Below are 23,959 nucleotides of genomic sequence, written 5' to 3' on the forward strand. Positions count from 1 at the left end.
CCGCGTGACACCAGTTATGTCCCAAACTATATGAACAATATTGAGGTCTCTCTGGGCTGCCTTGTAGGCACAGATCCAGGAATAGCGTCAGTGCCGTTTCAAAGCGGAGCGATCCCAGGCCAGGCCGGACAAATCGATTCCTGCAGACTTTTTTAAAATGCTTCTGGCCAATTATAAAGACGGTGCATCCTCCCTGTAGGTGACTGCCGTCCGTGGTGGAGGCATCATCAACTGATAGGACGAGGTCTGAGCGCTCCGCCTTTGCTTTCTTCCCTTCTTCCCTCATCTTTTCTCTTTTTTATCTCCGTCATTCTGTCTTCCTCTATTTTGCCTACTCCATCAGTAGCCTATTCCAATTATTAAGGAGGGGCACCCCCTCCCTCTTCGCATCATAGCCTACTCCACGTGATCATAACCAAGGTGGAACCAGCTGCTGGGGAGAGAGAGAGAGAGAGAGAGAGAGAGAGAGAGAGAGAGAGAGAGAGAGAGAGAGAGAGAGAGAGTGTGTGTGTCTCAGTGAGTCCCTGCGCCTCTGAACGCACCGCTCACACAAAGTCAACGGGAGGATCGCTCCGCTCAGCTCGCGCTGGCGGAACCGCTCGTTTCAGCCTTGGATCCTATTACACAACTGCCGCCGTCTCCAAACCCTGTCCGTGGGATACTCTACATCCTCGCAGTTTTTCAGTCACTTCTTTTTCTATCACCACCTTTTTTTCCTTTCCCACCTTTCCTCCCCTCTCCTCATCCTCGAGCAACCTCTCCCAAGTCCTCTCGCCCGCCTGGCTAACTTTTCCACCCGACTCCATCCCACACAACCTCCTCCATCGCTCACCAACCCTCAGCCGTCTCTCTCCCACCCCCCTCCCCGCCCGCCCCCAGTCCTCCTATTGCAGCAGCCTCCCCTGGATCGGGCGGAACCCATTTGGTCAGTCTACACGGGGTACTGCTACATGGGGCGCACGGTCTCGCACGGAAAATGGTCTGCCGTCGGTCTCTAAGCGCCCCGCTGAACCTGCCGGGATTGGAGTTGTCGGTGCGCGTCTGCGTCTCTTTCCCACCTCGCCTGTGCTGTCGGGACCAGTGAGGTATGGGTCTCTCCGTGGCGGCGCAGGCACCGCTCGAGGAGCCCCGACGGCTGCGCCAGTGGAGCGGCGCGGCGGGAGGTTGGCTCAGGATCACCCTCGTCTCATTTCTCGCCACTTTACCTGTGGAGCAGCTGCGCGCCTTCCCTTCCTCCCTGAGCGACTGCCAGACGCCGACTGGATGGAACTGCTCCGGTGAGAGTCATATCATGCAGGCAGAGTTGCAGACTCGCTCCAGGCTGTTTGTGCTTTATCTAGATGTCCAAGTTAAGCATGTAAGACGAGCAAACAACCGGGACCAAGCAGCGTTAGAGAACCGCATCAAAGTTTAGGAGAGCTCCAATGACAGACGCGTCATTCTTAGCAATGTGTGTGTTCTTATTATTGGGCTTCATGTGTGTATCCCGCACACATGAAGCCACACGTGTCGGTGCCGCAGATACCGAACACTGCAAAGCCCTGTGGTGAGAGGATGCAGAGTTTTTTGTTGAGGAGGGGGGGTTCGGTTGACGTGCACCGAGCCTCGTTGAGTTCGTCTCGGGAGCTTGAGAGCAAAGCATTCGCCGCCGATCATGTCAGAATAATCGCTTGGCAGTCAGGGGATCGATGAATTCGATCGGAGATAAAGTGAAAACAGCAACAGTAAGCATCGTTTTGGCAAGAAATACAGCTGAGGACGGTTGTCGCCAGGATAACGTGGTTTTGCGCCGCAATAGTAATTCCAACACTGTTAGCTTTACTCGACAGTCAGAATGGGGGAATTTAGGATGTCAGTGTGTAACTTGAATGTAAAAGGCTCCGGTCAACTCCGGGATGTTTCACAGTCTGATTCCAGCTCATTTTCAGCTTTGCCTTTAATTCCCCAAATTCTGGGGAAAAAGCGCACCGAAAAAATATAAATTCAGGTTTATCGGCTTATTGGGCATCCCAGTCGTTTAATCAAGTGTTACTTTAAATCTAAATGTAGTCGTTTCTTTTACAGGCCACAGAGCTGTAAACTTGTTTTCTCTGCTCGGTGCTCAGAGCGATAAAAGGAGCGGACCGGGGCTGCAGAGCGCAGAGCCTCGCCTCCCTTTGTAAATCAGCCGACTGTGCCGCCATATATTTCCCCTGTCGCCTGTCCAAGTCTGAACCCTCAAAATAGCTCCAAGCCGATTCCACACACTCGTGGGCAGCAGCGGTATTGATATTATGGCTCATAACAGCCACATATCAATATGGAGTCATGACTTCCGTTTGCAGCCTGAAACTGAGGAGCAGAAGACTTGGATGAGATGTTAATAAAAAGAGAGGAGGAGGACGTTTCCATCATATGTTACAACCAGAAATATGGCAGGTAGATTAAAAAGAACTGACTCCTTTGATACATTCACGCGAACAAAAGAACACAGGGAGCTCATTTGAATATCATAGTTTTTAAAATGAATTTGATTATGATAATAGGCCAATTAAGAAGCTCAGTTAAAACAGCAACAAGACCAAGTGAGAGATATTTTCAGTATTATTTTTTGTGATTCATTGCATTTGGACGGCTTGTCATTATTTAAGCATCTCTTGGTATTTAAATATTATCTTTAACTTTAAAAGACTATCAGGCTTCAGAGGGAATTCATTGACAGTTTTATGGTGATCTGCATGGTTGTTTTTTCAGTTTAAAGACAGTTTTAGTGTTTAGTATCCGCAGCGAATGCCAGAAGTCGTGATGAATTAGCTCATCTGTTTAAAGATGTTACTTTGCAAGCGTTTGCCCTGGTATTCAAGCGTTTATTGAGATTCTCCTTCGGGTAAACTCTCTCCATATGTGTTGCGTTGGAGCATTGCTTTGTGCTGTTGTTGATGGTGGTGATGATTTGCTCGTAATGACAGATAATGGTACACATCCTGTCCAAATACACACTTGCCTGTCTCCCCACTTCCTGACACACTCTCATGTGCATTTCAACAAAGGCTTTTATCCAACGCGCCTTGAGGAGGCTTAAGTGCACACACTGAGAACGGCGCACGCACACATGCACACACACCCAGCATCAATTACAATTATTAGCACAGAAGGAGTGACGCGTGGTCCATCGTGAAAAAAGATAGACCCCTTTCAATGACGGTAAAAAGAAAGAAGTGTAAGTGTAAGTGCACAGGGCTTAATTATCCACTCCCTCCTTCATATTATGCACTTTAACAGCAGCACCTCTGTGTGACAGTTTTCGGTGCAGAGAGCATGAAAAAATAGTTTGGGGATGAGTTCAGTGTCACTTCAGTGCTAAGACACAGATAATTATGGACAGTGAGTGTAATGGAAATGGGAACGTGGTGCCAGTTTCAGCAGTGCTGCCTTTGAACAAGCGCTGAATGAGATTTTGTTCCATGGAGGAAAATAGAGGCGAAAAAAACGTAGTTTGACAAAGATTGCCATTCTGTTTGGTTTGCATCTGCGGACGGCCATGAGCAACCGGCATTGAAGGCTTCACTGAGGCAGAACAGAGGACCCCAAAATGATCTTGACACTAAGTTAATCTTTGTTGTGTTGTGAGGACAGAGATGGACTTGGTCTCGGGATGCCTTTGGTGAACCCAGTGTGTCATTGGGATAAATGTACAAAGCTGCATGAGGCAGGATTTGTGAAAACACATAATATATGACTCATATATGAGTGAAACTGGAGCAGAAAAGAGAAGTTGTTTCCACTTCTTGACATGCAGTATTTTTTGCAAACTAGCCAAATATTTGGGTGTAATGTTCGGGTGTGGGAACCTGTAATCTACACATAGGAGGAGCCAAAGTAAAACTCCATAAGGCTTGAAAATGAGGACTGAACTGTGAAACACTTTTTGTCACCTGCCACCACATTAAAGAAGATATATTACAAAAACTGAAGTGTTATTTTGAGAATTTCCACAATGTTTAATTCATTTCTTTCCTCTTGAAGTGAAACATTAGCTGAGGAGAGAGAGAGGGGCACTTTTAGCCCCTTTTCACTGAAGATGCTTTTATGTGTCACAAGAAGAAAAGCACAGGTGAAAATAATAAAGCTGATGGCTGAATTACATTTGGTACTTTGGTTTTGGTAATGTGCATGCTGGCTCGCTGTCACTCTGTCACAGCTCACAGGGATGATAACAATGACCAGAACAGTCAGTGCCTTCAGCTGATAAATGCTCCATGTTGTTCAGTATCTGGAGTTGTGGGCTGTAAAACCAAAACAATAAGCTGAAAGATGCTAAAACACTTCTTACAGCGGAGGGAAACTGCAGAATCAAGTGATAATCACCAGTTGGGGCAGCGTGGCGGGTGCTGTTTTCACCTGGTGGTGCTGTGTGTGTGTGTGTGTGTGTGTGTGTGTGTGTGTGTGTGTGTGTGTGTGTGTGTGTGTGTGTGTGTGTGTGTGTCATCCTGCCAAGGTGTGGTCCTGGAGACACCTACTGAAGGGATTTTGAGTAGTTCGGCAGGTGTATATGTTGTATATGTCATATATGTATGGTGCAATGGAACATGACGGGAGAGAGGTGAGTTTGGAGATGTGCCTGCTTTATTCAATAACCATCCTGCAGCTGTGAAACTGTACAGTTGCGTATTTGATATCAAAGTGGAGGCTGAGTAGGAAGCGTGTGTTTCGACCCTTGATTTAAAATACATTGGTGATTTTCTAAATTTGTATTTTACCTTCTGTGTCTCATCTGGGTGTGGTTTTCATGCACTCCATTACAGCTTCCAGCCACGCCCTCACACATATTTTTTATTTCCGTCCTGTGTTTTGTACTTATGTATGTGAAATAGCTCACATGCAATACAAACGAGGACTGCGTACTCATATAATAGTGTAGTAATGACCACTGAGCACTCATGGGTCAGGAGGTCAGCATGATGACGGGAGTCGTGGTTGGTGTGATGACAGTGCAAGATGGAAGCATTTCTCTAACACAGCTGATTTGATCCATTTTTAATATAAAAGTATAATTAGTGCAGCATTAATGGTTTTTAAGCCAACTAGGCAAATCTTGATAAATAAGCAACATGGTGAATGAGGTGTCGTGATGTCATTTACCTGCATGGAAAAGCTGGTTCTCTCTCTTTGGTTTCTGTATGTTTAAATGAACACAGAAAGCCAACTCCTTTCAAACGAACTGGACACGTTCTCGTATTCATCCTGCTCAGTTGACTGTGTATTCAGCATTTTGTGTAATTATCACAGTCAAACCATCGGTGGCATTTTGCCTGTAATTTTTGGCTTGCATCACGTCAGATGAATGAGGGAAGTCTGTGTTATCTTTAATAGGTGCACTTGTAGACTTTGGCCCAAAATCAGCTCATGTCTTTTTGCCATTTTATTCATCCACATAACAAACAAGTGGAAGCTGAGAATGTTCAAATCCATCTCTTGCTGAATGCTTCCCTAAGCACCAGTACCACTCAGTCCAGCTCAGTTTCATTTTTATCTGAATTAAAATAGTTTTTCACACATCACAGCGATGTAACGGTCAGAACGTGTGAACGTCTAACCGCAGTTTATTTACCCCATGACATACCTTACATCTCCTGTGGGAGCATTTCTGCGCAAGGGCCACAGTCCCTTCTCCACTGACTCCCCCTGCTATTGTTAGATGTGAAAGGCCGTGTGATGCTTTGATAGTTGAAGTGACAGGGATGAGTGCAGAATATGCAAAGCCCCCTGTAAATCCCATCAAGTGGAGTGAATTACCAGTAGTCTGGAGAGAATTGGCCATCTGCTTCCAAGATTTGTCAAGACGGAGGTCAAAAATACTTCTCTTGCATGCCGGTCCATACCTCTGACAGAAAACAGTGACAGAAAACGAATGATTAAAAGACAAGGCCGTGTTATGGAGGACATCTAAAAACGGGATCAGAAATGACTAATTGGCACCTGGCTGCGATGATGATTCTAAGATGTTTAACTGAAAATGCTTTATCTCTCCCTGCGGAAAAACACCTTTAAAGACTTGCTGTAATTTAAGCTAACTGTCATGGCTTACTGGGACGTGATGAGTGCTTTTAGTGTTTAGCGTCACTGTGTCTTTTAGTAAGCTAACATAATGAGGGCTGAACTGTTAACCCTATGACAAATATCTGAAAACCTGTTGCAAAGTTATAGAAAAAAAGACCAAGCGAGAGAGGTCAAGGAAGGATGTCTCACCACTGTGGTTGTTCAACCTTCATTATTAATTTAGTCTGTTTAATTATTGATCAGAACAATGCTTAAAACAGGAGGAAGGACTCCTGGTTCTTCTTAGTGTTGTGAAATTCCAGGTAGGTAGGAGGAGATGCATGCGGCTGACAAGCTCTGTCTTTTAGACAAGTAAGTGCTTCACTTGCCATCTTAATCGTTAGCATACAAACATTACCGTCTCAATATTTGATGTTTGCCAGCTTGTTTTCGTTAATTATTCAGCTCACTGTAATCTCCTCCTGGAACGGCGGGGCAGGAGCAGGAAGAGTAAGTTTTCCAGGCCTCTGACACAGTGAACAGAACCTGGAACAGCATCCATTAACATTTTGTGTAAGACGGTGTGAGAGAGAGAGTTTTCATTCTAATCTGCATGACAGGAATCACACAAAGTAGAAAAAGACAGAGCAATATGCAGCAAGCAATAAGTAGCACCGACCATGAAGATGCCCAGTGAACAATGACAGCTCAAAACGTCACATCAATTTCATGTTAGATGCTAATTAATGTTAATAACGCACGATTCTTTATCGTGCTTCCACTTCTCTTAAATGTTAAAAATAGTAAAAAGCTGCAGTTTCTTGGTAGAATTGCTGACTTTATTGCTCATTATTGAAATTTTACTTTAATGGATATTAAGCTTTGAAAGGTGAATATATGATTGTTACAAGCCGTAACAGCAGAAATTCTTTTTTTGAATGGGTTTCAATCGATCGGTGGGATAGCAGGTGTGTCACGTCAGGCATTAATCAGTTTTTCTTAGGATTTTTTTCTTTTATCATGGTAAATTTTCACTTTTCCTCAGGCTGCTCAAATACCAGCCTTTTGGGACATCAAGGTTACAGTTGACAGGAAAAGGGGTGTTAGCCTTTGTGCCAGCGATACATCTGAATGTGCTACTTATCATTTGCTAACATGTTAGGTATCGTTAGTCAACACACTCTTTCTGCATGTGGTCCGTCGTATGTGTTTGGATGCACATTTTCATCCTCATCAGTGTGAAAACTAGCGTCAGGATTCATATTTCTTAAAGTTGAACCAGACCTTGGTTGGCCGCTCAAAGTTTTGAGGTGGAAAACTAACCTTAGAAGAACGTGTAAGTATATACTTTTCCATACATTAATGAACTAGGAACACCACCATTTGAATCAGGGTTTACCAATTAAGAGTTACAGCAGTGCTGCAGTATTTTACATCATATTAAATAAATGAACAAAGATTCCTTCACTTACTAAGACGCGTTTGATATCCAGTACTTCCAAAACGTGTCTCCATCAAAAAGATGAAAGGATCCTGACAGTTATGGTTGATCTATGTCTGCTGGCAATTACATTTCTGCACATCGGAAATGCTCATCTTGAAAGATAATTCTTTTATTTAGACATGATTTAAAGTTTTGGAGATCTAAGCCCAAGTGAAGGGAAGCAGGAAAGTGTTTTGCAGCGTTTATTGTCACTTCTCTGACTTTGTGTATCTTTCACTACACAGGCACTCTACTTCTTTCTGTTTTTTTCGTTTTAGACAGGTACTCTGAGCTCAGAAATGGATCCCAGGTGTTGGAGATGGAACAATAACAGTAAATGTTTTACTTTGTTAAATGATGTGGATGTGAATGGTACAGCCTGAAAACACTTTGGGTGTGAAGCGTTGTCAGGGTTCGTGTCTCTACCCGCTCGGCAAGGAAAACCATTTGTGTTTGGATAAACCTTGAAGATGAAGTAGTAAATGTGGACGTCCGAAAAATCCACTTATTCACATTCAAACTACCCTTTAAGCTGTTTTACACAATACCTCTAACTTTCTGTTCCACTCTCCAGACAGATCTCCCTGACAGCCCTTACTTTAGCCTATGACTCATGTTCATGTTTTAATGGCGTGGAGAAATTGCTTTGTCACAACAAATCTTGTTAATAGTGATGCTGATATTTTCCAAGCATATGCACCCAGGTTGCAGAATTCAAACCAGCTGCTACTTAAGAGTGTCTGAAAAGCCGAATTTGTTTGAGAGTGAAAGGCATACATCACAGGGACGATGAAAACTAACTCGTGCGTCAGGGTGATTGCGTGTCATTTATTACTCAGAGTAACAGCATTTCGAGAAATACTGCATTCCCAGAGCTCTTAGCTGACAAGCATGAGAAACTGCCTCTCAGGTTGCACCAGTACTGTAAATCTATATTTGTACTCACTTTAAGGCAATCATTGTCATGTAACTAATTGAGATTTGTGCTGTATTTCCTTTGAAGCCCAAACCCTGTTGGCCCTGAGGTGATCATGTGGGACGTTTATGCTATTATGTTTTATACTTGTTTCCATCAGACGCTTGACATCCGAAACAAAAACTGATGTGTCACTTGCGTCCTTGTAAACAGCTCTCAGAAAGAGTGTCTCTTGTGATCCTAGTGTAGACAAAGTGTCTTTTTCTCTTTTGTCTATAAGCCTCGATTGCACTAAGATGATAAGCATGACTCTTAATGTTACTGAATCCCACTAAATTATTGTTTACAAGTCAAGCGTGTATCCTTCTTGCTTACCAGCTCCTGAAATCCAAGCTGCACTTCTGTTTCTTAGTAAAGAAGACAGTTTAATGGCACGAGGAGCAGCCACATTCTCTCTTTTTCCTTTCATTTAAAAACCAGTCACTTCTTTTCTTGACTTTCCATAGCCTGCTGTCCAGGAGACCTTGCATAAAATGCTAAAATATCAAATATCAAATTAGTAGCTTGGAGCGGTTTCACAACAAAAACAACAAAAAACATTTCTCCTCTTACAAAAAGTCTACCAGCTGGCGTGAAAGGATCTGATATTTTCCAATCATTTGTATACACCTAGCCAGTAGTATGATTGTGATCATAACAATGGCTCTCTCCTGTGAGTATTTGCAGCATGTCAGCCGCCTGCATGGGTGCCAGTTTTTTGTGGCTTCCCAGATTGCCTCGTATGGCCCTCTTGGAGCTAAGGGCTTTGTTCCATCCATGCACTCCAAAGTGTCGAGACCTCTCATGTCACTGCTCTTGGCTCGATGATTGCATATTTTCACAGAGAGCTCGCGCTTTATGGTCATTCAGGACCCTGGCAAATAGCAGGTTCATTTTAGCGTCGGGCTTCTCTTCCATGGGGTATTATTGTCTGAGAGGTTGTTCCATGCCAAGGAGGGCTGTTTGAAGTGAAAGGGGCATTGGATATTACAGGTAAGTTAGAGAAGGTGCTGAGTCTAAGTGTCCATTATAATAAGACATCTGTGAATAGAAAGTAGCATTTTAAAGTATCTGACTCGTAATGTGGATGGTAAAGAGTTCAAAGCTGACGACTTGGAGGTAAAACTTGCCCGTTAAAGTTTGTACCAGGTCAAAAGACAAGCTTTTCATGGGCTTAATTTTGAGTTCCATTAAACTTTTTATTCGACTACAGCACTTGTGAGGTTTTGAATCAAAAGCAGCTGGAACCCTCCCCAGATAAAAGAGCAAAGAGCTCTTTTTCAACGAACTGGAAGTGATAATCTCATTCAGTAAGACTGTACATGTCTTTAGAGTGTTTTGCAGCTTCAGGTTGGATGGTGGCTGTTCTATGAATGACATTAAAACTTTGGCCAAGTATGACCGAGACCTACAGCAGAGCTCCATGCTGTGGTAGCTGGTAGGGAGAGTGTAACACTGTAAGAAGACATGCTGCTGAAGTGTCCTTGAGCCTGACAGCGACGTCTTACCTGTTCCACGAGAGCTGATAGCAAGCTGATCTTGACATTTGTGCTCCCTGTAGAGGACGGCATGCCGAAAGAGGATATCTGCGTGAGATCAGTTAAGCACTCAATTAGGAGCCTTTTGGTCACACTGGAGTTGCCTGATTAAACAAGGTTAATTAAAATAACCTGAAATTGGATTATGTTACATTTAAGCTATGTCTGTACGTGTCTGACCATCTGGAAGAGCAGACGCATTTTTCTCAGGTGCTTAAGTTGACAATATGTGTCACTAATGAAAGAACAAACACTTTCAAGTGTGAAGGGTTTATCTGTTCACAACATGTCAAATACATATTCGCTTGATCTGAGTCACATCGGGAAAATGCACGCATAGCTTTCTAGTTAAGACAATTTTCCGTAAGGCCACAAAGCGTGATCTGAGGCAAAAAAAAGGAACAAACCCCACATTGTTCATCGCTGAACATCAAAGATGAGTATCTTTGATGTTCAGCCTCAGCTTCAAATTCCAATTTTACCACGCCTTCTGGACTTCAGGCTCCTCTTGAATCACAGTATTTGTCTTATTTAATGCTTCATTAAACATTTTATAAAATTTTAAAACTACCAAGCCCACGAGCTGCTACACAGCCACAACTGAAGTAAAACTTCATCTTAGGTTTCACTTAATTACCCGAACCATTTGGCACAATAACAACTGTTATATATGGCCTTGCATCCATATCCAGTCATCACAACAGCCTCCACAGTTCTCTGTGCTCTTTTGATGCGATCGTCCTGCTGTGCTTTATTTGAGAGCGTGGTTGGAAGACAGCTTTGTCGATTCTTCAGAAAGAGATTCAAAGAAATATTTGCTTATTTGTGCGAGAATCAAACAAGCCGCGACTTCCTCCTTCGGAAGAAACACCCAGTGCAGTTCTCTAAGCTAAATTGTGTCAGTTTCAGACGTGTAGCTACAGATAATTTGTTTCTCTGCACTGCATGTGCACTTGAGCCAGCAGTGAGGACTCGAGCTTGACCGATGGACTTTCAAGGCCAGCAGTAATATTCGCATGAGTGCAAAAGAAAATCTGCTGTAACTACAATGTATGTCTTTTTCAGCAACACATTAACAAAGATTTTTATGCAAGGATCCTTAAAATGTGACAGTTATGTTATTATCAAATGTAATGATTTACTGGAAATCAAAAAGTATAAATGCTGAACAAAAACATAAGACAACAATATGTGAAACTAAGAATAAATAAGGATTTACTACAAACAGCTGGAGCAAGACAAAGCAGCTTAACATTCATGAATGTGCTGCAATTTTGTTTTGCATCTCTGAAGATTAGTGCAGATACTGACAGATCTGTGATAAGCTGTGATGATATAAGCATTGGTATATCAGGCAGGCTCTGGTGTCTATTAAAGCTGACGTAGCAGATTTTATAGATGATGATAATGGAGGATTTTTACACTGAGCTCTCCAAATACACACAGTATCGACCAGGAGTGCCTTAACTTTTTCCCTTGGAGGGCCGAAACTCAAAGTTACTGGTGGGCCGAAAGCAAACACCTATTTCATTGCATTGTATTGTTAAAATCTAAAATGTTATTAGCATCCCAATTTCCCTTAATTGACTTCTTTCTGCAAGGTGTCACTGCCCGCAGTGCTCACATTATGGAAAATAATAAATATGGATCCTTTTGCACTTGAATGTCTTAGGGGGCCAAATCCAACCGCTGGGCAGCCCTGGTATAGATGAAATCACAGATGCTACATCCAAAAACAGGGTGTAATCCGATCCCTTCATGTTATCATCACACAGTTAGTTATTAATTGTCAAAATAACCCCAGAATATGTTTTTGATGGGCAATTGAATTTCCACCTCAACAACTGAAGTCATAAGGTTCGATTCCAAAGTAGTGCCTGCAAAAAAATATGCTGCTGGAAATGTTTTGCTCATGATTTAGGACGACTGGGGCCTGTCTACAGCAAACTACAGCAAACTTTGCCTCTTGTACCTTGAAATGAATTAGATCACTTGAGGGTAAATAAGTCCCACTAGGATCTGTCATAATGCTTTCTGCTTCAGCGATAAAATTCCTAGCTCTGTGTCAGCTGGAATTGTGTAAAATCTAGAGCTTTGTACTTGGAAATGCAAAAGCCCACATGTGCATGGAGTTGCTTTTGGTAAGCAATCAGTTCAGGTAGACTAATAGCCCCAAGCTCAGTCTACAGTCTCATGCCCATGTGACTCTTTGATTTGATTCAGGATGTTGTTGGAGTCATTTGAGATCCCTAACAGAGCCTGAATCGGATCATATCCCAGGTTCGCCTATGCAGGACAATGCCCCGGGAGTCAGGCTCATTGTAAACAAACAAATATTACAGGAAATCATAGAGACAATGAGAAACATGATGAGCACAGATGTGTCCATACAGGGTACAAATTGATGTGAATCATATGCTATGGCCTCTGCAGTCTTCCGGTGTCACCTCTAGTAAACACCTGTGGGAGATTTTGGACTGACGCTTTGCACAGAGCTCTCCGCCACCGCCATCAAAACACCAAATGGAGAAAAACCTTGAGTTCATCCCTCCAGTAGAGTCCAGAGAGTAGTGTTTTCGAAATGTATTTTATCATTCTGGCAGCTAAGGACAAGAATTTGTACTCGCATTGTCTTTTAAAGGAGCACAGTATGTGATGAAAGAGTGTATCGTGCTGTGGGAGCCATGACTAATGGTCGGCGCTCGTTATGAATGACCCTGAATGGGGCTCAGGTCAGAGTTGCTTCAGGGCTGAACAGAGAAACACTTAGTCACTGATGTCTCTTGTTGGCTTTGGTCCTCCAGGTTTTGATGACCGGGACACAGACCTGTTCTTGTGCGACACCAACACATGCAAGTTCGATGGGGAGTGTCTAAGAATTGGGAACATGGTGACATGTATCTGCGACTTCAAGGTAAGACCTGGATCTTTCCGTTTTACTGATTTACTTTGAAGTGTATTTAACGTTCACTAAACCATTCTCTGAACAGAGATTGTCCAATCCTGGCTTAGCAACCGTAACTAGTCCTGTCAAGCTTTGGATTTTTTGACATGTTGAAGTATGGCGGTGCAGTACGGACAATAATCTAAAGAGCTTGACAGGTGGTGTCTTTTTAAAATCCACTCTAAAACCAAAAACAGTCAAACAGAAGTGTAAGGAAGGGATTAAACAGATATTTTTTTTCTGCTGTGACACAAGATGCATTTGTTACTATGGCGAACTAGCTCACTACCTACAGTAGCAACCAATTGTTACCTCCAAGGCCATCAGTTTGTGGGGTTACAGGTGTTTACAGGGTTTCATAGCATATCCACTCGGAAGTATTTTCCGACTTAAGTCTGGCCCTGGATGCAGGTGTAAGCTAATGTTAGCAGCTTTGTGTTATACCTATACTCAGTTTATCCCACTCATAGAGCTAACGTTAGCTTGACTAGGTATCTGTCCATTGCTGGTGAAATACAAAACCTGCTTTGGTCCAACTCTGCAGGAAACGTGGGATTCTGGGACTTTTTTTTTTGAAATAACTGCAGTTTCAAGTGGCAAATCTACTGCCATAGTGGGCATATTTGAGAGAACAAAAAGCTTGACAGCTGTAGCAACAGTAACTGTGGGTGGCAAGGCTTAGCGAACGGTCAGTCAAAGGTGGGCCGCTGCAGTATTTAGTCATACGAGAATTTGGTAAGAATTTCAATCCTTTTTTTTCCCGTGCTCAAAGGGTGTGATTCACAAAACTTAAAAGTGAAGATCCTATAGATAAAAAACAGTGGACAGAAAACTCTGTCGAGCTGGAAATACATATTGACAGGTAATATATCTTTAAAGTGACAATATTTTAAAGAGTTCTATGATCAACTCGATCGAAGTCCATTGTCTTGATTGGATAATATTAGCCCCAGGAGGAGGTGGCTGAATAGCCTGAGCGCAGTTTATAGCTCCCTGTGACACCCCATGCCACTATGCAGGACCACTGTACGCTCTCTGCATTCATAAACAAGATTGCCACTGATGAGACCAAAGACTGAAAGGCCCTCGTTAATGGCATAAATCTAGGAAATTATGCTGTTCTTAGTAATGACTCATACTTAACTTTACGACCAGACCCATAATAAAAAAGGAGCAAACCAGCCAGCTGAGTATTGATTTTGTTATAACGTTTTCAGGCTTTGCAGACTAATATGCCATGCAGGACCCTAGATAAATGAAGCCACTGAGATCTGAAGACGTAGCCTGTGTTCTCATCCGTCGCTTTTATCAGCACGTCATCGGCACAGCCAGGCACTAGGCAGGCTGACACTCGATTGGTCACCAGCTTTTATCTCAATTTCGTACTTCCCTCGGAGCAAACGTTAACAGAGGCCTGTAGATAAATGACATTACGGCTCCATTCCTCTTCAGGAGATCTCACACTGATACTGCCGTCGCTGTGCATTGAGGTGCTCTCCGTGCTCTGAGGAAACAGTAGGTCATACCACGATTTTGGGCTTCATACCGTAGACGTGGGGTCAGCTCAGCTATGCATCTTCTGTTCGTTTGTGTGGGAGGTTTCAGATGTCAGCGCCTTATGTCATCAGTCAACGTAAACATGACCTTCGTGGCCCAGCAATTGTTGCTGTGACCTGAAATAATCAGTCACTCCCAATAAGTGTCAAATAAATAGGTCTTAGATTTGTCTCCTGTTGGCAGTTCATTCAGGACCATCAGAAGAGACATGGAAGTTGTATAAATCCTCATTTGGGATTGATTTTGTTTGTTTGTTCTAATGGGTGGATGCACACGTTCTCTCGCACACAAACAAACCCAAGGAAGAGACATGCAAGGGGCTCTGTGAAGAGGAAGTGAGTTCGGTGTGGTGGAATCAATGGACACTATTCATTGCCAAGATGCATTAGATTCGCCTCACACTGACTCTTGAAAGAGCCAAGACTTTCACTCAGTAACTGGAGTCAAACTGCTGCAAAGCAACATGCTCTCTTTTAACGAAAAATGAGTTGCTTTTTCTGTCAGCTAACACCAGACCCTGACTAATCACACAACATTTCTTTGTAATTCATCTCCCAGTAGCTGCTGGGAAAATCTTTTGTTGCCAGTTTGGTTTGCTTAATGTCAGGTCGCAGCGCTGATTCCCAAAAGGGTCGTCCGTTCTAAAAATATGTGCGCTCATGGCGCCGTGAAACACTTCAGCTAAAACTGTCCACCAAAGGGTAAATGGCACATATCATTGCTTTCTGTAATGGTGCTTTGTATTATTTCTTGGAGTTTCTTGGATTTTTTTTTTCTCTGAACACACAAACTGTACATGCAGCTCTGATTTCCTGCTGTCCTCTTTCTGCATAGATGAATGCAGTTTAAATCCAAGAAACAGATTGCCAGGAGATTTTTATTTTATTTTTCTGACTTGACGCACACTTTTATTACAATTTTATATAAGGCTAATGAATACATATTAATCTGCTGATTATTTTGTCCATTAATTGACGGATTGTTGAAAAATTTCTGAAAATTGTGAGAAATGCTGTCACAACCATGCAGAGCACAAAGTGACACCTTCACAGTACTTGTTTTGTCCAACCAACTGTCCAAACTTCAAAATTATGAAAAATAAATGAGAATTTTAGAATTAAAAATCTTCAAATTTCTCATCTTTGCATGAAAAATGATCATTTGACTAATCATTTCAGCTATTTTATAAGCTCTGTGTATGTTTTGGATGCAAAAATCTTAATTTGCAAAGTAACTTATAACCAAAGCTGTCAGGTAAATGGAGTGAGGCAAAAAGTACAATATTTCCTCGTGAAATGTAAGTAGAAAGTGGCATTCATTTGTAATTAATTACAGTGTTTGGGTAAATGTACGCAGTTGTGTTCCACCACTGATTAAGCCTTTTTCATGCATGTGTACAAACGAATTACTCACAGTTTGCCAACCATATGTTAAAAATGGCCGAAAGTAGAAAAATGAAACACACTGGCAAAGGACGCGACCAAAGCTTCTCATAAAATGTGTGCGAGCACAGCTTTTGAAGGCAGGGAGTTGGACCGCTCTGCGTGTAGTTTTGGGATTATGCTGCAGGTTTGTTTACAAGTTCCATGTTACATTGCAGCAGATTGTGAGTGGAATATTTGTAAAAGCGTCCAAGGTTTATGGAGACTCCCGCGGAAGATTGTGCAGATGAATGGAAGACAGGTGTTAACACAGCAGATGTAAGTAATGCGATGGGTCATTTCTGTCAGGATTACTTACAGCTCGATGCTGCTGACCACAGGCCTCGGTCAAAAAGTACTTCCAGTCTTCCAGGTGGGACAGATTTAGTACATGTGTCAATAAACTAAGCGTAAGGAAGTTCAGCCAGTCTGCAGATTCTTTTCCTGTGGTTGGCACCGGTAACCTCACACCAGCTGAGTTGTCCTGATATAGCTCGCCTGAATAATCCGTATGAATGAGGTATGGATCGCAGTCATAAGACATGTGGCACCAGCCTGTAGTCCGGTCGGACATCTTTGACCCCAGAACGGTGCCGTCTTGTTTGGAATGTTTTGCAAGACAAACAAGATAAAAACACACAATTTTATGTCGAGATTATGTTTCTGCCATTTTCGGGCTCTCGCTGGCTCATGGTGATTATCCAGCCCTGCTTCTGGCTATGGGCCTGTAGGGAGGAAGCTGACTGCCGAGTGGCAGAGGGCATCCAGCTTGTCAAGGATTTTCTTGGGACAGTTAAGTTCATAACACAGTATTGAATGCTGCTGATGATTCTCATTTGGGCCAAATGATAAAGAGATATGGAGTCAGACACATTAATCCATGCACACTCATTTTGACTTGAAAAATCAGGAAACCAGACTCACTGTGTGTGTGCAATACCATATTTTTGTATGCATACCTTCAAATGACAAGTAATTCACAGTTGCTCAGGTAAATCCCATCATTCCACTGTATAAAGTGCAATGCAATGAGAAAAAAAACAACAATTGTTCTGACTGCAGGCCTCAAGAATGAGGTTTCACCCACATTCAAAATGCATTACACAAAATATGAACCACAATATGAGAGTGCAGGAAAGTGTTTAAGTGGTAGTTAAATTTGAATGAAAAGGCAGTAAAATCACCGTAACTCAGAGGAATTTATGTGTCTTCCCTCTGGCTGTTTTGAAAATACAACCGCTCCAAAGATTTCATTTAATACTGCTGCAAATTGTGTGATAAAGCGTCACAATATTGCGTGTATGTGTGTGTGTTAATAAATGGAGATGCATTTTGATTCCTCTCTCACCGTCTTGCAGGCTCTCCTGGTCATCTTCACCTGGGCCCTTAGGCTAGAAAAGCTAGCCCATGTGTTCACTCACACAGCTCATTGATGCTAGGTAGCTAGCTAAAGGCAAAGGTTAACAAAGGCTAGCACATCTTAAATTCAGTGAGTCAAAACATCTCAGGTAATCACGTTTCTTCTTGAATGTCATCGTCGTGCATTAGCAATCAGTACAAGCTGCACAAATGCATTCGACCAATCGTGTTATGTCAATGGTATATGCCGTGCTTCTATGGTAGCTCTCTAGCAGGTGGTAAAGAAAACTGTTTCTGAGTTTTCGGCGTTAACACCAGCGCAGGAGTAGCACTAGGTTTGCCATATCTGTCTCTTCCTTCCTACAGCTGGCATCCTCCTGCATCATTATCTTATAGCTTGTCTTAAGGTTTGTGTTGTATTTTAAAAAAAATGACCCTTGTTTTAAGTCAATCTCTTGCATTGACTCCCTCCTTGTCACATTTTCTGAGCCTGTTTGTGATAGTCAGAAAACACTAATTGAACTCACCAGTGTTGCACAGATCCAACACAGGTGGAAGCAGTGGCAGTCTTAAAGCACATGAAACAGAGATGTGGAATAAAAACATTCTGTCTTTAACGAAGCAGCTTTAGTTGCCTGACCTGGCTCAACTATGACCACAGAAAACAGTCCTGTGTTGTCATTTAGTTGGAACACTTGTACATTTGCCTGGATGCAACTCATCTCAGTGGATTTAACACCGAAATGCAGTGTTCAGTGTCAGTTATTCAATTATCCGCCCCCACAATGCCTTCGGTTGTAGACTCCAAAATTAAATAAATTGTTTAGATTGTTAAACATAATGTACGTGAACATAAATGGTGAATTATGCATCACTTATTATTTATACCTGTGGATACAGACAGCAGGCTCTGCATTAGAGCTGGACCATCAGGGTTAAACGTAAATAAAACAAAATGTGATGGTTTGCTAATCCATTTTGACAAATACTCAACTAAAACAGTACAAAGACAATATTTAATGTTTGACCGCATGAGCTTCATTGACGTTTGTTATGGAAGGCTCCAAAAACACCTGCTTGGAACAATCCACAGGTAAACAGGTTCATTGGTAACAGGTGATAGTATCATGATTGGTTATGAAAGGGGCATCCTGGAAAGGCTCAGTGGTTCACCACTTTGTGAACACATGATTGTACAAAGGAGATTACTACATGAGCTCAGGATGTGCTAACACATGTTCAGTTGGTGCATACTGTCAGCACGGTCCTAAATTTTGGGCTGCACACAAACATCCACACCAGGACCTCATATGCAGATCAGAGTGTTTACTTCGAACGTTCACGGCTACGCAGACGGCATCATTTCAGCTTATGTAACATTAGTTGACATGTTTGCGGCTTATAGTCACTCCTCTGCGCGCAGACAGTATCCTCTGACATCCTAATTCAGACTCAGCATCATAATGTACATTCAGTCAGCGTAGCATATTTATTGACTTTATAGAGAAGAACTTAGGATAATGTTGGCAGCACATTTGGTCTTCAATATGCTCCCTGCTGGTTGTTTGATGTGGCTACTATTCGTTGTAATGCCTGACCTCAGATTGCTCTCCCGCCTTTCACTGCCGGAAGCCGTCTAATGTTTGGGTTGTGATGGCCGGACTGCGAAGCTCGCAGCACTTCAAAGAGGGTTGAGAGCTAATGTGGGTTCATATGATGATGATGGGAGGGTGTGCGAGGGCAGCGCGTCCTTCATATTGCACTGAACAACAACCTGTGAAAATGCTTTGGTACAAATACACACACACAGGCCACAAACGCTCTGCCGGAGCACGACCGACCCCCACTCCCTCCACCCTCCTCTTCTGTCACAACACACAAATATCTTCACATCCACCCAAATAGGCTTATATGATAAAATGTACAGTAATGAAATACGTCCAATTACACAGATACACACAAATTCACGCAGGCCCAGGTGGCACTGACACCAGCTTCTGAAGCAGACCCCATTCCATATATTTGCATTCATTTATCATCCTTTTATCCAGGGCCATGTGAACGGACTGGGACTGAGATTTTGAATAACGGTGAATTTATTTCCTGATGCAGGGAAGCTGTAACAGCAGGGACCCCGACAAACATGATGATAAGCAGTCATCTGTGACTAAGGTGACAGAGCGTAAAATGCCAACCTGATCTCAGGGTTACTTATCAGACTTTTCATGAAACCGAATGCAGCTTGGTTTTTTCACACTGTACAAAATCAGTTAGTGTAACTGATAGTGAGTGGTAATGACTTTGTAGAAGGCCCTTCAGTTTATTTTGAAGGCATAGCTAAAGACTGAAAGTGATTGGATATGCCCTGCCTTTTGGAAATAAGTTATTTTGAGCAACTCTTCCAGTGAAATGTCGGCACTTTGATTTGTTTGTGGCCACATTTGCACCAACAAAGTTGGATCCCTACGATTTTGCATCATTAAAAAGGAAGTTCCTCTCAAGCAGCCACATGTGTAACAGTCCTTTCTGTAAATTTAATCTCATTAACCAATAAGTAGTCTTTGATGCCTTACTGTTTCCTGACCTTTAGTCTGACTCACCGGATGTAGACTGCAGGTATAAGCCTGCCGCCATCTGCGTGTTACCATTTTCAAAATGCCTGTCGCTACTGGAAACAACAACAACCTCCGGGCTAGCAACTGACAAGCTGATCTATGCTTAAAATGGCAAGTTACCCTAACCTGGTCGCTAACGGTACCAACATAAACAAGCTAGCAGCTGGTACCTTTGTGGGGATTAAGCCATTTTAATGCCAGGCCTCGCCTCCACACGTGCAAATCTTCCACCAAAACAAGTTCCCCCCTGACTTTATTTTGAAAGGGCACCATCGCTACATCCTGGGGTTTGCACCACCCAAGGCGATTTTGATTGGTTTAAAGAGAGCCAAACAGGTCAGAGCATTTTTTCCTTTATACCTGTCATACCGTGTACCCCTATATAGCATATAGGTGAAGTGCCAATGCGAGACCTCAGCTGGAGCTTTTGGTGTTGCTTGCCACCAGTAAAGCAATTACTGTATTGCAAGAAAGCATTTGTAGACATAAATTTTATATGAAAAAAGCATTCCACATATGGCCATCTTAAAACCTTTGATGCATGTCATCCCTCCTTACTGAGGGGTTTTCGCACGCTGTGCTGCAAGTTTTGTTGTTGACTTGGTGATGTGTTGGCTGATGAATAAAGCCAATCCAATCCGCTGTTGTTCGAGACGAGCAAATTAATATATTCCTCTTTTACAATAAGATAAGCACTGGATTGTTCCATCAGTATTTTGCATAGCCTAATCCTCTTTGCTCAGATTCTTTCAACCCTGCATCTCCTGCCGTCTCCACACTGCCTGCCGTTTCTTCCATCCTCTCATCTGTCGTTTTCTAATCACTTCTCTCATGTATGTGGTCCTCTTGTTAGTTTTTCAGCGCTTGTGGGAGAGCTGCAAGCCCTTAAAATGTTAAAGGTTCAGTTCTTCCAAATTGCAAAAAATACACATTTTATTATTAGCCTCTCGTGGCTTCTAGCCATGCACACTGATTTGGTTTTATATGCTGAGGTTTTGAGATATCCATCAGAGATTTCTGCTGCAACTGCAGCACAATTCAGATGAATTTGATTTTTGTTATGCTTGAAAGTACCTTAAACAGAAAAAAATGCTCTCAGTGAAGATCTTTGGATTATCCCGGGGAGTTTCTGTAAAGGTTACTGAGGTTTTAAAGTGTAATTTTTTCAATACTTTGAGGAGAGCAGGTAAAAATCTATTCTTATCCATTACAGTACATTAGAAAGGGAGCAGAAGTATCAGAGCTGGATATCTCAACACCTTAGCATAGTAAACCACAACGATCTGCACGGCCAAACACCAACTGTGAGAGAGTGCTCTCATAATTTTGGACAATCAGTTGTTCAGCTTCTTGCCTTTCTCCTGTCTCTGTAGGTCTCTGTGGTGGGGCACCATCACCCCTTGTCTTTGCATGATAAATATACCAATTAAAATCAGTAAGACGGGTTAGCACAGGAGGCAAGTTTCTGAGTCACATATTTGCGGTGTGAAAAAGTGAGAGCGTGCAGCCAGAACAAAGCAAGTGATGATGAAGGAGCTGAGTGTTTGACACATGCTGCTTTGTTTCATGGAGTGAGCTGATCACATAATTATGTTTGTGTAACTTGTACTTATGTACTATTTTACTATACTGTTGAATCTCCGTCCGACAGGGCTGCATTTTGTTTAAAGTAGGTAACTTTTAAACAGCTTGTATAAGGTGTATGAATGTGTACTAAGCTGTAGGGTACGCTGGCGCTGTGGTGCAAAGCACAGCAGCATTGAACTGAATTTCTCCACTGCTTGTGCAGCAATGTGCTGCTGCAACCACAATGCTGGGGAAGATGAGGTGATCTTTTTTCCTGGAGTAGTCAAATGCAGGATGCTCGATTTTCTCCTCAGTGCAGCCCTGCAGGGAAGTTGCTCCTCTTATTTAATTCTGAGCTGCCACTAACAGTTATTTGTATCATCTATTTATCCGCACATCAATTAATTGATTGTTTTGTGTATAAAATGTCAGAAAATAATGAAAAATTCCAACGTGACATCTTCAAACGGTCTTCAGAGGCTTTCTGCGTCTCAGGACTGCCGTATTAGTGACTTTACACACACATCGCATTAGGTTTTGATGAGGTGATTATAATCACAACTTGCTTTTTTTTTTCTTAATTAGAATTAGATTAAAACCAAGATATGAATGAAATGTGCTCAAGGAGGCTTCTCCCTGACACCTCACCTCTCGCATCGAGATATACTGTTAATGATATAAATGTAGCAATGGCAAAATTAATTTCTATCCCATGAGATGGAGGTGCTGAGACTACTAAGTGAAGGCGAGGACGCAGGACTTGGGGAGGAATTGTGTCGGCCGCCCCTCCTGAAAAACGGAGCTTCTGTGTCAGCTCCTCTGTGGCTCTGGCTGGCCTGTCAGACACTATTACAGAGGAGTCTGTCTCCTGTGACTCGGCTGGGGAGACTTCGTAGGGACTGGCGGGCTAGGCCCTAATCAAGAGAAGACTGCCAAATGGTTAAAGAGCAGAAGCACAAGCCAGCCACCTCCCAGTCTCCCTCTATCTGTCTCCATCTTCCCGTTGTCACAGTAACTCTCGTCCCTTCCATTACTCTCTGTCTCTTTCTCTGCCTCGCTTGTCCAAATAGCTCACCCTCCCTCGTTTCTGTCCTCTGCTACTCTCTCTTTGTTTCTCCTTCCATTGTAAGGACTTGACCAAGTGTTTGTAAACAGGGCAAGGCATCATGGGAGAGAGTTTGTCACTTACCCAGACGATGCCCGACACCCCTCTGTCCAGGAGGTCTGTGGAATACAGCACAAGTGTCAGCACCGAACAGATTTGTCAGTGTGACGGCGCTCCTCAGGGATCCATTGTTGGTTTCTCGAGTTTTTTTTCTGTTCACCTTCTCTGACATTGGCTGTTTCTAAGTGTCTGGGGTGGCATGGCTTTGCTGAAGTTTTCCTAAAGCAAAATAAAACTGTGCTGGGTCTGTGGAATATTAGTCTTACTCAGTTTGTAAAAATGGCATAAATCACATCCAATCTCTCTGGGAAGCCAAGTTTGATATAAATGATTATTGACCCAACTCTGTCTGTGGCCATTATCTCACACACACCAACCACACCATTCCCTTTCTTCCTTATTGAGCCACCGTCAGACTTTTGCTTGTCCCCATTTCCCACATGAAAGATGACGAGTCCCATGATCTGTCAAATACCTATTTCAGATCAACACGATGGCGCAGGGTGATCTGAGCGGTCTTGGCTTTGTGACCCCTCAGCACAGGTCTCATATTTTGACATGAAGGGATGAATGTTTCTGTCAGAGGAAATAGTTTTGTTGAATTCTTCAATGTTTTTGTAACTACCTGCTTGACTACACTGCATTTTTATCTCAAAAGGGTAGTGGTACAAGATAAATAGATAACTTTCTGAATCAAGGGAAAGTGTGCTGGGGAATTATCAACAAGAACATTTCTCGAAGGCCGAGATTGAATAACTAATATTTGATTTATAAAGCTCATTTCATACATAGAATGCAGCTCAAAGTGCTTCACAAAAAATGTTTTGGGATCATAAGTTTGTGCGTTACATAACATTTTCTCATCTCCTGTCTTTGTCTGCTGCCACTGAGCAGTGCGGCAACATCACAAAGAAGCAGAACCTGATTGGCCCTCTTGTGTGCATTTAGAGTACTGATTGGCTCCCAAAAGGAGCCTTATAGACCCAGACAGGACCTTTTTCTTTTCTTAAGAAAAGTCCAAAATGCTTAATACTTAAAAACTTTAAAAAACTACTTTAAAAAAAAAAATAAAAATCTCACTTCGGGTGAATAAGTTGCCTCAGAATATGTGACTCATTCAGTTTTGACGAAAGTGTCAGAAAGAATTTTATAATTCCAAGGTGACAAAATGGCCAAACAAATGTGGAAAAAACAAACATAATTCTGCACAAACTGAAAACTTTAACACATAATTTAGACGTCAGTAAATATGCAGGGCACTTAAAACCTAACCGATTCTTGCATGAAGAAATTTTCTGAGGTGGAAGGGGTTGTCAGTGTGTCCCCTGTCATTTTCTG

The 23,959-nt window shown here is 42.5% G+C and overlaps 1 protein-coding gene across 2 annotated transcripts in view; it reads left to right on the plus strand.

The window, feature by feature from the left end:
• The first annotated feature begins 515 nt into the window (after positions 1-515).
• tmeff2a (transmembrane protein with EGF-like and two follistatin-like domains 2a) overlaps positions 516-23,959 on the plus strand; it is a 96,758-nt gene continuing 73,314 nt past the window's right edge. For both annotated transcript variants that reach the window (XM_070975307.1, XM_070975309.1), the window contains exons 1-2: positions 516-1,277; positions 12,799-12,908. In XM_070975307.1, coding sequence (XP_070831408.1) covers positions 1,088-1,277; positions 12,799-12,908 — 300 coding nt within the window. In that variant the 5' untranslated portion in view covers positions 516-1,087. The remainder of the gene's footprint in view (positions 1,278-12,798; positions 12,909-23,959) is intronic.

Source organism: Chaetodon trifascialis, chromosome 12 (assembly GCF_039877785.1).
Source record: "Chaetodon trifascialis isolate fChaTrf1 chromosome 12, fChaTrf1.hap1, whole genome shotgun sequence".
NCBI lineage: Eukaryota > Metazoa > Chordata > Actinopteri > Chaetodontiformes > Chaetodontidae > Chaetodon > Chaetodon trifascialis.